This window comes from Seriola lalandi, unplaced genomic scaffold (genome assembly GCF_002814215.2).
Source record: "Seriola lalandi dorsalis isolate HSWRI2012SDOR001 ecotype SW California unplaced genomic scaffold, Sedor1 jcf7180002054864, whole genome shotgun sequence".
Lineage (NCBI taxonomy): Eukaryota > Metazoa > Chordata > Actinopteri > Carangiformes > Carangidae > Seriola > Seriola lalandi.
The window spans coordinates 2,399,308-2,414,017 of record NW_019525417.1 but is presented as its reverse complement, the minus strand read 5'-3'; the positions used below and the strand labels follow the sequence as shown (position 1 = coordinate 2,414,017).

Sequence of the window (14,710 nt, the reverse complement as noted above, 5' to 3'; positions counted from 1 at the left end):
ATAGCTTCTGGCCCAGTTCCATGCCAGGCTCTGACCCCTCTGTCCTCTGCTGTAATTTATAGGCTGCGTTTTGCCAGATTTAAGCACTACTCTGTGGCCATCATGGCTCGAGAAGGGAAAATGACCTTCCTGGGATGGTAGCAAAATTAGACCCCTGCAGCTTCCAGCCACCCCGGGGGTAAATAAGCAAGTGCCCTCCATATTAGCAGGATCCCTGACAACATGTTAATGGGACAGGTCTTAGTGTATATTTGTCAGTTTGGTGTGTGCAGTGTTTTTTTTTTTCGTTGTTGTTGTTGTTTTTCATGTTAGCTCCTGCAGTTTGTACAGTATTACATACACAGACTGCAGCTGGGAGGTTAAAAACCTGTGATGCATTCTGGGTGATACTGACGCTTTGGATATTGGTCTCAACAAACCATTGTCCTTCTGAAGTTACTTCCAATCAGCCAATCAACGAGCATGGAACTGAAGACTAAAGTCCCTTCTCACCTTTACAGATTTATTTAAAGCCACAGAAAACTTGATTTCAAATCTTAAGTGTCTCTTTATTAAAAAAAATAGGTATTCATAACTAAATAAACAACAAAGTTTCCTAAGATTGAAATCTGTCAGTCTGGGACTGTGGGTGTGTTTGATGGGATTTGATTGACAGTGGCCTGGAAACATAAGCAATCAAATGTTGCTGAATCGTGATTTGGGCCCAGAAATATGTGACATCACCTCTTTCCAACTTCTAACCAGCAAGAAAACTGTCCCATCGTTGGCAGTGAATCGTAGGATCCTACTGCTCATAGTGAAAGGATGATTGAAAATATACATTTTTAGGGTGCAAATATGATGTGAAAGTGTGAACAATTAACATAGTGCTGGATTTAGTCAGACTCATACAGTTTGTGAGGATCAGAAAGAAGATTCTCTGCCTCAAACAACAGGTCACTAACACACAAAACAATATGTCACAAAAACGAGATCAGTAGCCAACAAGTAGCAAACAAACGCAAGTTTTCATTTATTTTATTTACACCAAAAAAGGAGCAAAGAGGGAGTTGCGCTGCCGTAATTAAACTTCACTTGAACGTGGCATTGACTGAGCTGCTCTGTGCTGAGTGCACTCTTTTAGATAAGACACTTAGATTGTAGCACCCTCTATTTTTTGTGGGCAATCTTTTCTTTTATGCATTTCATTGCACTTGATTTTTTAATTCCTGGGAAGTTTATTGAACACCCTTACTTTTGGCCAGTATTAAGAATAAAGTAAACTAATAATTGCTATTATTGGGTTATTGCAGACTAATGAATGAATGTCCATTTTAATAAAGATTATTTATTTCAAAATTACAGAATTTTTTATTTCTTTTCTGAGCTGATAAAATACCCAGCAGACTGTCTACACCTTTTTGTGCCTTTTAAGCTCTGCTTCACTCAGAGGACCAGCCTCATGATTAGCTGCTGCCTTCATAAATCAGTTTCTAATTTTGTGCAGATTGTAGGCACAAATTAAATGAAAAGGGCACAGCACAAGTTTGCACTGTGGTTTCTTGTAAAGTAAATATGGCCCTGAGTGAATCTGGAGTGTGCCCTCCAGTAGACTAACTTGGCCGGCTAGCCGGTGGGCTCAGCTGGGTTTGTGCTTGGCCATTCAGAGCGCTACCTCAATGCACAAATCAGCCCAGGGAATGATCTGGACAGAAAGCCTTCAGCAAATTATTACAGATTTGCAATTTAATGGCTTCTGAGGTCTCTCCCAGCCCCATGCAGGTTCCCAACGAGACAGAGCCTATTAGTTTGGTCCTTTAATCACAGAACAGGAGATGGGAATCCTGGCCAAACCTATACATACCCCGCCTTACTCGGTGTGGATGATTTCATGGGGTTTATAGATAGAGACAGAGAAGTCTGTGTGTGCGCGCATGCGTGAGTGTGTGAGCATTGGCTGGTTGATAAGCTTAGCTTTCCCCGGAGCAACAGCAGTGTGCGTGAGTGTGTGTGTGTGTGTGTGTGTGTGTGTGTGTGTGTGTGTGTGTGTGTGTGTGTGTGTGTAGGACAGAGAGAGAGAGGGAGAGAAAACAACGCGCTTCTCTATGGATCGTTCATCAATACCATCAGGACACAGTGGGCAGTAGCAATTAATTTGGCATGGGCTCTACCCACAAAAACAAAAGTTCATTTCACAAACCACAAGTTGTAGAAAAATAGGAAACTAGTTTCCAACATCACAAAATGTTTTAATTAAAGCTGGTTTTAAGTTAAAACTGAATATGCAAAGGGTTGCAACATTTAAATATTGAATATTTTCTTTTGAAACTCATAAAAAAAGGAATATTTACTGGCAATTCAGCTAACACAACAAAGTTTTCATTTAAAATCTCTGCTATTAGAGATATCAGTTTTTAGTTCAGGTGATACCGTCCTCCATGCTCTTCAGTGGACTGACCTGTCATAGACTTTGAGCAGTAAAAAAGACTGCCCCACTTAAGCCTGTAAATAAACATATTTGCTTGTGATTTATTATTCATTCTGCAAATTAATCGGCAGTTAGGTTCCAGAGCTAAGCTTTATGGATTTACAGTACAAGACTCTTTTATACAGGCAGAAAAAATGCATTTTAGATAATTACATAACTTTTATGATACTACTTGCAACAGACAAATGGCCGGCTTTTCACGGGGTGTTTAAGTGAATCTTTTCCCATAGCTATAGTTGCCCTGATTAATGTGCCATCGATGCAAAATGTAAAAACTATCACTCCAATCTTCCTTTCAATGTCCCAATTTGTCCAAGAGGAAGCCAAGCTTTCTAAATGAGCTGGATAAAAGTGACTGCCAAAGGGGATGAATATATATAATTATCTGTGGCTGGAGAGCCAACAAAGGGACTTTGAAAATCAACTTTGTGCGCCAAAGGCTTCATTAGTCTGACGACAACAAAATGTCCCCTCAACTCGCAGGCGGAAAGACACAGGTATCTCCAAAGCTATTAAAAGCATGCAGTCACGCAGCCTTGTGTAGCCCAAACACTATCTGTTTGGGATTAGAAGCTACTTAACACGCTAATGTTAATATGCTAATGTGTTAATGTTATGTTAGTGAATGATTAGGTGATTTAAGCAATGGCTGGCTGCTGTTTTGTTGGTCTTACGCATTGACACGTTAGAAAGGACGGATAACTGTGTTTACTTTGCATATGGAAATCCGTGAATGTCTTTCATCTGTCCTTCCTATAGCGACTAGTGGTCCATGTTAGCTTTGCAAACATCTTAATTGTGTTAAATGGAGGAAAAAGGGGGGAAGATTAAAAGCCATTAATGTGTGTTGTGTGAGGGTATGCTATTCCCGGGACGGTGCTTTTGTTCACTTTGGCAAAGCAGATGAGAGAGTTTCACCTTGAAACTCAATGCACACCAGAAACATTGTCATTGTGTCTACGTAAGGCACTGCTCTCCCTCGCTCTCACTGTTTCATACGCTGTCAGACTTACGTTGCTCGTCCCCCCATTTCTTTTTGTGATCGCCTCTCTCCATCCTTCTTACTCTTCTTGTACGTCTCTCCTATTTTCTCTCTGTCTGTCTCTCTCTTGCTTTTCCCTTTGTAGTACTGTTCCTCTCTATCGCTTTCTCTCTCTCTGTCTGTCTGTCTAAGCGTCAGATAAGCTCACTGGGGGAGACTTTAGAGGACTCTCCATCTGTGTATAAATAGCTCTGGATGAATTATTGAGGGACCTGGGGTTGCTAATAATCCCGCAGGACCCATCTGACAATGACACAGAAGATGGAGGGAAAACAATTACGCAGGCTTTCTCCTTCAGAAGAGTGGGAATGGGGGTGGGGGGGACTCAGCAGCCTCTGGGAGCCCCCTCGCGGTGCCCAACATCTTGGCTAATAAACCCAATTAAGTCTCCGGAATCAATCGGAGCCCTGGGGGCGTCCTCTCTCTTCCTTCCCCGGACGGCGTGCAACAACAGGAAGTGTAATGATTCATGTTCCCCCTTCTGTGTTTGGATCGTCCTCTCATCTCCATCTTGCAGGTTGGCAAGGCGGACGGGACAGGACAGGATGTCCGCCGAGGCCGGGTAATAGGACAGGGAGAGGAAAGGAGAAGAGAGGAGAGTGGAGTGGAGTGGAGAGGAGAGGTGCACAGAGGAATATTAATGGGAGTGTTTATCCTGTAAGTGTTTTACCAGGGGGACGAGACATGGGACCACTCCCATGACAGAAGTAAAGCACTTTGTCTTCTTAGTGATACATGATTCATCTGCAGACGGATTTCTGATTAATCGGCTTTGCCTGAGTGTTGACACTATGTGCTCCTAACATCCAACAATCCATCCATCCATCCATCCGTCTATAGCAGAGCTACAGCATGTAGGCTTGTTTCATGTATTAATTGGAGGAAATTTACAGTCTCTTCATTGGTCGACATAGATCTGACGTTTTCATTTGCCTCCAGTGGAGCGGAAGCTTCAGTGAACGTTTAGGTCTCAAACTTTGTGTATGTCATGATTTATTTTCTAGGTCTGATTCCATTGCACTTTGTTGCTTTTGGTTTTTTCAACCTCAACCGAGCTTAAAAACTTTATTGCGATTTTGCTCATTTCCTGTGTACAGGTAGATAGACATGCACCTCCTGATAACGTTTTTTATGTCCAATGCCAACGTTTTTTTTAACGCAGCTCAACATGCCACATGTCCATTCACAACCCCCACCTCAGCACCCTAACTTTCCACCTCACTACACATAAGGCACATGGGTTTCTGTGTTGGTACTGAAAGCTGACATTGACATTGACATAAACCAAGAGGTGCAGAATCTGGCTGTACTTCTCAGGGATACTGGGCTGGTATATTCTGTCCTTTAGAGGCTTGATGTACATAAGAGCAACTCAACACACTTAAGAGATGAAACAAGACATTCAGAATTTAAGTGCTGTGTAGTTTGGTTTTCAGAGGAGAGTGTTAGTGTCCCATGATAGTTTAAACACTGTTTCAGAGGTTTTTCCACTCTGACGAGTATAAAGTTCCCAAATGAAACACGGAACTGTTGTAATTTGGGCATGAAAATGCTCCAAAAAAGAAAAATCCATCTGTTATCTGTCATACATTATTATATTAGTCAGCATCAATACATTTCCCAGAGTGTCCGACCTCACACATAATGGTGCAGACTTTTGGTTCATCTTAGGAGTCGTTCCACATTTAATAATTCATATCTTGAAAAGCTAAATTTGGGTCTCCCAAACATTTCCTGACAAAATGGCTGAGGTAGGATGAGAGTGAGATCATTGGTCCGTCTGGATATTGGGGACAGCTCTAGACACTGACTGTGTGTGTGTGTGTGTGTGTGTGTGTGTGTTTGGGTGCGTGTGTGTTTTTACCATCAGGGGAGCTTTTAACAAGTGTGTGTTGCTGCAAGTGTGTGTTCAAGCACAATTTATGTTAGGTGTGATGGACTTGGTGCGAGTGTTGGGGTTTTTTTACTTTGTAGCACGAGAGCTCAAGCATCACATGTAAGCCGAGGGTATTTGTGTGTGTGTGTGTGTGTGTGTGTGTGTGTGTGTGTGTGTGTGTGTGTGTGTGTGCGTGTGTGTGTCTGGGAGGGTGGGGGACACTGTCCTAATGATGCATTTTCTACTCCATTGATTCAGTGGCTCTGCTCTCCAGTAAATCCTTCACATGCAACACATTAAAGCTGGCCCTTTTTCCTCCTTCGCCAATCGATTAGCACAGCTTAGAGACGGCCACTCTGGGAAGCAGGGCGAGAGATGGGACTTGTTATCTTCTGGGACTCTCTCTGTCTCTCTCTGTCTCTCTCTCTCTCTCTCTCTCTTTCTCTCTCGCTCTGTCTCTCTCTCTCACACACACACACACACAAACATACACACACATACACACACAAACCACAAACACACACATGAACACCATTTGAAGGTATTCATTCTTTCCAGCACATTTTTTCTCATAAAAATATAATTTTTTTGTAATTATATATCAATGGGTGTAATGTGAGAGTGCATCAAAGTGTGTGAGAAAATTTTTAGCATGCATGCATTTGCTATTAATACCTGTAATCTCTGGATTACTGCATGCATTTTAATATTGGAGGTTGCCCACATCCAACTCTTTTGGTTTTTCACTTGCTCTTTGTTCTTGTTTCTTAGTTTTATTTAGTTTTTTTTTTCTTTATAGCCCCGTAAAGGTGCTATTGTCTGTAGATATAAGAGTTTTCATCTTAAAATGCATGTAGTAATCAGTGATTTTCAAAAGTTTTGTGGTCATAAATCAGGAGATTTCCATTCCCGCAGTAGTTGCCCACACATTTTTGGGCAATTTTCGAGCAATTTATCCAGGTTATTTTTTACTGTGTTGCTGAGCAGTACCATTCAAAGCCTCAGAGCACATTAATATGGCAAGATGATATAGCAATTTTGCAGGAAATGCCCAGTTATTAAAATTTATTTGACACCTCCCAGTCAGTCAGAACTGAGTTTTCACCCAGGATACATTATAATAACTTTTATTTGATGATCTTCATATCCTCATTTCAGAGAGTAATTTAGTTACAACTGCAGCCACTATTGTTCTAAATTGCTATGCCCTGTTCTTTTAAGACTGGGGTATAAAAAAAAAAAAAGTACAGTAGTGCTGTCCCTTTGAGTTTCATCCGTCACCTGATTATTAACTTTTGCTCTGTCTTTTCCTCAGTGGCTTTAGTAGTGCATGTTTCTATATTACAGCTTCGTCTTGTTCCCCTGAAGAGAAGGACTAAGGGATCTGCATAGAGTCACCTATAGGAGAGCTGGGACTGCTATTACGCTCCATTATAAATGAATTCACCTCCTCTTTCATAATACTGCCCCTTAGTTCTGCCTCACTCCGCTGAAATAATATCATACTCAAGACCAGCATTCATTAGTCCCTGAAACAGCTCCTGAATTTTTAAGGCCTGTTTTACACAATGAAAAAAAAAAAGCTTGATGTGGACTCTGAACAGTAATTGAAGGTTTTTTTTTCTCTCCTTTTTCACACAGAGTACAGTACTGTTCTCCTAGCTTCAAAGTGCTTTTTTATTTAATCAGGGGTTACAGCTGCCAATTAAAGATTTTAAGATGATACGGGGAGAAAGTTGGAGTGTTCCCGGAGACCTTGGCCATGTCCCCTAAAATAGCCTCTATCCTCTGTCTCTTTTCTCCATGGTGAGTAATGATCTGAAAGGTCAGCAAAGGTGAAGGGGATATGAGCGACTGCTGCTCACTTCATTGAATTACTGTGGGGGATTGTCTGGGTTTTTTACATTGATACCAGATTGAGTGGGAGATATTCGACTTGGAGCAATTTGAATTCCTTCATGACATTTCAATATAATCATGAATATAAGCACTATAGTCAATAAGGTGGTCAGACATTCTGTAGATTGTGTAACTACAAAGCCTTAGAGATCATGGCTGCAACAGCTGTGAATACTTGCTTCTTCAGAAGTGAAATTTTATGGTGTTTTCAATCAGAAAGAAACTGAATAGTAACAATCACATGGCTCATATTGAGTGTCCCAGTTACAGAAGCACAAGGCCAACTATATCAGTCTTGAATCAGAAAATCAGTTAATACAGCACTTATTAGTATTCCTCTTTGGCACTCAGTGGTACTCGTGTTCACCATATGACCAAAAGACCAAGGCTTTATGTGCTATTTCTCTGAACAAAATAGGTCAAGAATTTTCGTCTTTACTCCGACCCATTTCAAGAGTGAATGGAAGAGTGTTATCTAAGCCTTAGCACTCACAAAAAAATCCAGTTAGAACGTTCTTGTCTTAAGGTCAATCTTTTAAAAAGGAGAAAAAAACATTCCTCTGTTTATTGAGCAAAGGCTGTCCTTGGTAAACCCTTTCAGGCGGAGATAAGTGTTAACAGAACTGAGGTAGTGGGAGACGTGGAGATTTCTATTGACTGACTGAAATTGGACAGCCTCAAACAAAGTTTCATGCCAAAGTTTTTCGAGGCAGAGTTCCAGGGCTCTGCAGCGTGGAATTTCAGCTGTGCTGTGGATAAAGCTTTTTAATGCTATTGACTCTTTTTAGGCTCTTACCAAGATGTTCTGAAATATTTAAATGATCACTGGGAGTTTCTCCCCATCTGTGGCTGGGAATAAAAGGATAGAGTGAGAGGAGGGAACTTTTTATGTCAGCCTTTTACAATCCCTGAATTAATGGGCACAAGATAATTAGAGAATTCTGTGCAATAACATTGTCCCCAAGCTTTCTAGTCTTGGGTGGCGTCAAGCAACGCACGCTAGTAAAAAGTAATTCATATGTCCAGTAACACTGCGAAGCGCTAATTCAGGAATGCATTAGTAGTTTTACTTTCAGTAGAATCATAATTAGCTTCAGAGGAGAATTTGAAGATTGGAGTATCCCCCATCGAGGGCCGTAGCTGGCACTGAGGTCACAGAGGTCCTGGTCTCTGTATTGTTTCTGGGAACTAGAGTTTTAATGACCTGAAGAAGAATTTGCATTGTGTGATTACACACAAATTACAAATGCAGGGATGAAATATCTTTAAATTTGACTGTCTTTAGGCAAAAGATTAATCATGAGTAGGTTTAGTATTTGACTGACCACTTAGCTATATGTTAAAATATCCAGACTTAAAGCAGCTATAACTGGTATTTTCATATCAACACTGGATCACATGACTATATGTACAGGTCACTCAATTATAGTAACAAACCCACAGAGACCTTTCACCTGACTCTTTACCACAGCACTACGTAGTATTTTAGCTTCTTTCCACTTCAGACAAATTTAATGTTGTTAATGGTGTTTCGTTGCTCTCATCAGCATTGTTTCCAGCTGCAGGCAGCTGTTTTTTTTTAGCAAAACCCGTCTACAACCTCATTCTGAGTTACCTGCGGAGCACCACGTGGCTAACAGAGAAAAGTTAGTGAAAAGCTGGAGCATGTAGCTGCTTAAGAGCCAGGACTTTCCTCAGGAGTGAGTGGTGACCAAAACCATGGCTTAAAGGATATGACAGTCGAATTTCAGTGGCATCGTTTCATAACTCATGAGATAAAGTATCGTATGACAGAGTACATATGAAGTCATTTTAAATAAACACTAATAGATTATTTAGATTTGTGACATCTAAATATGAAAGCTATATCATTTCCCAGCAGTCAACTTGTTGGGAAACTACATCTCGCAAAGACAGATCATCAAGTCACGGTTTCCCATAGTTAACAAGGTCGAAGCTCTATGTGGTCCAACGCAGCTGTCGTTTAAACAAGGCCTGGTGACAGTTGGTGGATTTCACCACTGAAGCTCGTGTCTTTTCTTCTTCCCCCACCAGTGAGTATTCATAGTCTCCACCAGTCCCTCGCTGCTTTCTTTCATCTTCTCTCTTTTTCTTCCCCATATTCCCCTCTCTCTCTCTCTCTCTCTCTCTCCCTCTCTCTCCATGTCTCACTCTTTTTCTCTTTCTCTCTCCCTCTCTCTCCCTCTCTCTCCCTCTCTCTCTCTCTCGGTGGGTGTGTGTCCCTTTAGGGTGTCTGCAGCGGTTGAGATAAGAAGCGAGTGTAGGACACAGGGGGATGGTGTTCACAGAAGCTAGGTGATCTTATCTACTCTCTCTCCCTCTCCCTGTCTTACCGAGCATCCCTCGCTGCTCTGCTTTTCCTCTCTGCTGTTCTCCTCCCCCTTCCTTTTTGCTCCCTTGCCCTTCTTTTTCTCTCCCATCCTCACTCTCTCTCACTCTCTCTCTCTTTCTCTCTCTCTCTCTCTCTCTCTCTCTCTCAAACACACACTCTCTCACACACACGCACATTCTCTCAGATCCCCTCTGCGCTGCTGTTGATTTGAATTTGAAGTGATGGGAAACCAAATTGGCAGCATTGACAGCAGAAACAAACAGCTTATCTCTCTCTCCTGGGCCAATATGGGTCTTCGTCAGATACTACAGCTGCTGCCAGCATCTGACTTGTGACAATGATGATAAATTGAACGTTTGTTGACTGTCACTTTCCATGTGTGTGTGTGTGTGTATGTGAGAGAGTGTGCGTGTGTGTGTGTGTGTGTGTGTGTGTGTGTGTGTGTGTGTGTGTGTGTTTGTGTGTGTGTGTGTGTGTGCATGTGTGTGTTTGTGTTTGTGTGTATGAGGTCGTGGTAGCATCTGTGTGTAAAAGCGTGCTTCCCCCCTCCATACATGTGTGAATACACTGTGAAGCGGTGGAACGTATAGAAGCGCTGAAGTAAAACACAGTTTTCAGGCTCTTGTACTTTACGTTTTACTTTATGTATCTGTGTTATGCTACTCAGTGACAAATAATTGCTTTTTACTCCATTATATTTATGTGACAGCTATAGTTAAGATTTTACACATAAAATATATGATAAAACTATAAAACATGATGCATTGCTATAGATTAAAAAAATAAATAAATAAAAAATGTTGTTTAAAGATTGTGGAGTGGCTCAGCCAATTGGAGAAAATAGAAATTATAACTTATAAACATTTTTGGGCGAAAAAAATTAATAAGCTTATCTTATTGTCACAATAAGTATAAACTTTTTTTTTTTTTTTTTTTTTTTGCATTTTTGCCTTTAATTGACAGTATGCAGTACAGAGCTGAAATGAAACGAGGGCAGAGAAAGATGGGAATGACATGTAATGAAGGTCCCAGGCTGAACTGCAGTGCATGGTCAGCATTTAAAACCTGTACGTCAGCAGGGATGACCCCAGTTGTAACAGCTTAACATCACATGCTGCATTTAAGAGTGCATCGAAAATTAGCTAAGAAATGAGCAGTGAAGTCAAAATAGCTAAAGAAAAAAATTATAATGGCTATGTGGTTGAAAATGCAGCTTCTGCCTCTCGAGGAGGTAGTTATATGAATCAAGATAAACTGAAAAGAAAATATAGACCCAGCCTTAACATCAACTATTCCACAATCAGTGCAACTTGTATAAGAAAAAAGAAAAAAATGTAATTGCTGCCTGGATTGCGTTCCTTGACAATATTTTTCCACGTTTTGGAAGACAGATTTTTGTTCTGTACGTCAGTCATAAGGAGGTGGTTGGGGTGGATGGTGGGCGTAGCCTGAGACCAGTTTAGTCGTGGAGAAAAGGATGGTTAAGGTCAGTAAAAGATCGTGGCTTTGGAAACATGTCAACACAGTAAACATCCTCTATCTTGTGCTTCAAGTCACTTTTGATGGTTAGAGGTAACCCCCCACCCCTAATCACCCTTCTCCATTAAACTAGGTGCACAAACTCTCCCTAACATTAACCAACTGCTGCCAGGGCCTAAACATATATGATTACTCATTCTTTAGTTGCTACATTCAGTGAGCATTTTACTCCATACACTCAGTGTCAGCATTTTGCAATTTGTTAAGTAACGTTTTCCATGGTAATCTCTGAGACTTTATGTTTCTTTCAAAACGTATTTGTTTTTGCAAAGTTGTAGTTTATAAACCTAATGTTCTCTGCAACAGGGTTGGATGGAGGGATACTTGAGCTCATATGTGTGTGTGGGGCTACATCAGACAAAGAAACCTGAGAACCACTGGATTAACTCCAATATCCACATCAAGACACAGCAGGCAAACACACTGTTTTTTCATGCACTGGTCAATTTCGAGATTTTGGGATGGTTCTGCTTCCAGTCTTCTTTCAGTCTAGTGGAAGGTAAACGTCTAAAAGACAGATTTAGCTGTTTATTTTACGACACTTTGTCTTTTTGTGTCTGTACATTTCTCCTAAACTCTAACACAATGTGCAACATGCAGTACTGCAATCGTTGTCTGCACCATGTCGTCACAGGCGTTGGTATAAAGCTCACTCTCTCTCTCTCTCTCTCTCTCTCTCTCCTGCACAAACATGGTCATTTCCTCTTTGCAGACACTTTGCTGTACATAGTGGTTTTCAGTATAAAAAAAAATGTATAATACATATCTTTAAAGGTCGTTTTCTCAAAGTGAGATTTGTCTCATACTCAGAGCCAGAAATCTACACTTCAGTAATACCTACATACACCAAACTTTATATTCTGAAGGTTTAACAGAGAGGTTTGTTCATATGTCATTCACATCCTGATTTGCATAATATCTCATTCCTAAAAACATGGTGAAATGGATTTTTTTTTTCTTTTTTTTTGTGGCTGTAGACAGTATTTTCTGTTTAAAGGAGATATCCAAAATCCCCTCTGTGAAAAACCTTTGGCTCTAATATGTCAACAAAACGAAATGAGAATTTTGGACCTGGCTTTATCCAATGTTCAGATTTCTTTTTTCTGGAAATGTATGCAAATCAGTGCATATTTAATTAGATATGACTCATTTGCATACTCAAACATTTCAGAAAATTTCTAATACAAAAGATAATTGTCTTAATGTAAGTAATCAGCTGGGGAAGTTTCATGGTGATATCTAATTTGTACCATATTCACCTGTAGTTTCTTTCCTCAAATACCTACAACATTAACATGCTGCTTACGCACTGATGCGTCAGTGGTAATCAGTGCAAATATAATATCGCATTGACTTTCTTCTGCAAGGTGAGCATTTTACTTTAAGAGTATTTTTTTGCATTGTGCTATTGCTGGATCTGAATTCTTCCTCCAGCCCTGAATATACTGGGTGCAGTGGGTGTCTATGCTCCAAACATGTGAGTGAGTGTCAGGCGTGTGAATCAGAGTCTTGCGTGTGCTTCCTGTGGGACGGCGCCTGCATGTAGCGTTAACACGACAGGCCCGGAGAGGATGAGGAGGTAGCCAAGCTGTCAGCGGCCAGCTCCCACTTCGCCTAATGAGAGAGAGGCCCGTTAATTAAAAACACCAACAGGCTGAGCTCCCCAGCGTCCCGCCATCAGGACGACCCAGGGTTAAAGACACAGAGCCGAGAGGACGGGAGGCATGCTGCTTCTACATACAGTACATGGTGCTGCCCTCCACAGTAAATAGCCCCCAGTATGCAAAAAGAACAAAGTGAAGCACAACTGGGTTTGTGTTTTTTTTCGGGGGGAGGGGTCTATGATAATCATCTAATGCTGAGTCCTTGATGTTCTCAGAACAAACTGTGTTTCTTTTGTCTCTTTGTGCCTGTGTTAGTTGCATGGCAGCAGGGAACAGTTTGTCAGTGTCTGTATGTCTGTAATTCAAGAAATGAAAAAAAAAAAGCCAGAGTATTGAGAGTTTTTTTTCTTGCTGCTGTGATGTTTATATCTTCACTAAAATAACTCTTTTTCTAACGCCTCAAATGTCTTGTAATAGTTATCATTGTGCAAACCCAGAGACTAATTGTGCCTTGTGCATTTATTTTTTTTTCTTTCACTGAATTTAATTGAATTCAATTTAAATGAATACTTTTTTCATTTAGTTAACGTTTCCTGGAGTCTGCAGCAAACAAGCAAAACACCTGCATATTTAGCTTAAGGAAAATTTGCCTGAAATTGAACCATGTCACCGCCACCTATTGTGCAATCGTCTTTGAAAGTGTTTTATTAAACTGTCAAGCACATGAATCATTAGCCTTGATCTGCAGATTGACAGTTTGTCAGCTCTCTGACAGTGGCGTGTGCCTCGCTGTCAACAGGGGGTGGCGAGGGAACAGCTTACACGTTCCCCGCGGCTCCTTTTTCTACTGCCTTGCCTCCTGCGTCTCCATCTTCCTTCCACCCCCACATGTCAGCCCAGGTGCTGACAAAACCGAGGATTGTGGGTAGTCTTGGAACATATGGAGCAGAGAGACGGAGAAATGAAGGGTGGAAGGAGGAGAGGGGAGGGGAGGCAGGGGTAAGAGAGAGAGACAGAGAGAGAGAAGCTGTCAGGGAAATGTCTATCCCTGTCACAGCAGCCAGAGGAGTGCGATGGACGAATGGATAACTGCTATTTCAGACTGCCAGGGAGAGAGCGCCGTCAGATTCGATGTGTTTTGCGGGTTGAGAAGAGTGGATCTCCCGCAACAGAATGCACAGAAATCTCCAAAGCCACAATTTTTGGTCCCACTTTCACTTCTCTTTCTGCATGCGTATGGACTGCGTTTGTGTACACAGGAATGTTCGGTTTGTTCAGTTGCTGAAATGCTGTTCGTTGTGCACAAACACTCGCAGGCACACACACAAACACGAGCGAATTCCCAGTGCGGCCATGTAGACAGAGTTTCAGAGCTATGGCTGCAGGCTTACTCTGTATATTTCTCTCTCTCTCTTTCTCTGTTTGTGTGTGTGTGTGTGTGTGTGTGTGTGGTTTGTTTTTTTGGGCTTTTCACTGATGATTGGTGCAACCCCCTCCCATGACTGTCTCTCCTTCTCCGTCCCTAGTTCACGTAACATAATCATCTCTCTCTCTCTCTCTCTCTCTCTGTCTCTCTCTCTATATATATATATTTCAGGTTGTGCCTTCCTCACCTACTGTGCCAGAGAGTCGGCCCTGAAAGCCCAGAATGCGTTGCACGAGCAGAAGACCCTTCCTGGGGTAAGTCTTACACGAGGAACGCCATGTCGACCCACAAGCAAAAATCTTACATAAACACATCTCGGAGTCACACACACACACACACAAATGCAGATATCCTTTTTAGCGTGTAATGATTTAGGCCTATATTTATTTTAAATCAAAGGGGACCCACCGTCTTCGCCATGCTTGTCATGTGCTGTTTGTCACTGGCTGTACACCACACATGAGCACAGCCCATCTTTCTCTTAATATCCCTCTTCTTCCTCTG

The 14,710-nt window shown here is 41.5% G+C and overlaps 1 protein-coding gene across 1 annotated transcript in view; it reads left to right on the top strand.

Moving 5' to 3' along the window:
* Positions 1 to 14,710, top strand: part of celf4 (CUGBP, Elav-like family member 4) — a 90,733-nt gene that overhangs the window by 9,089 nt on the left and 66,934 nt on the right. Inside the window, exon 2 of the mRNA XM_087179771.1 lies at positions 14,378 to 14,460. Coding sequence (XP_087035897.1) covers positions 14,378 to 14,460 — 83 coding nt within the window. The remainder of the gene's footprint in view (positions 1 to 14,377; positions 14,461 to 14,710) is intronic.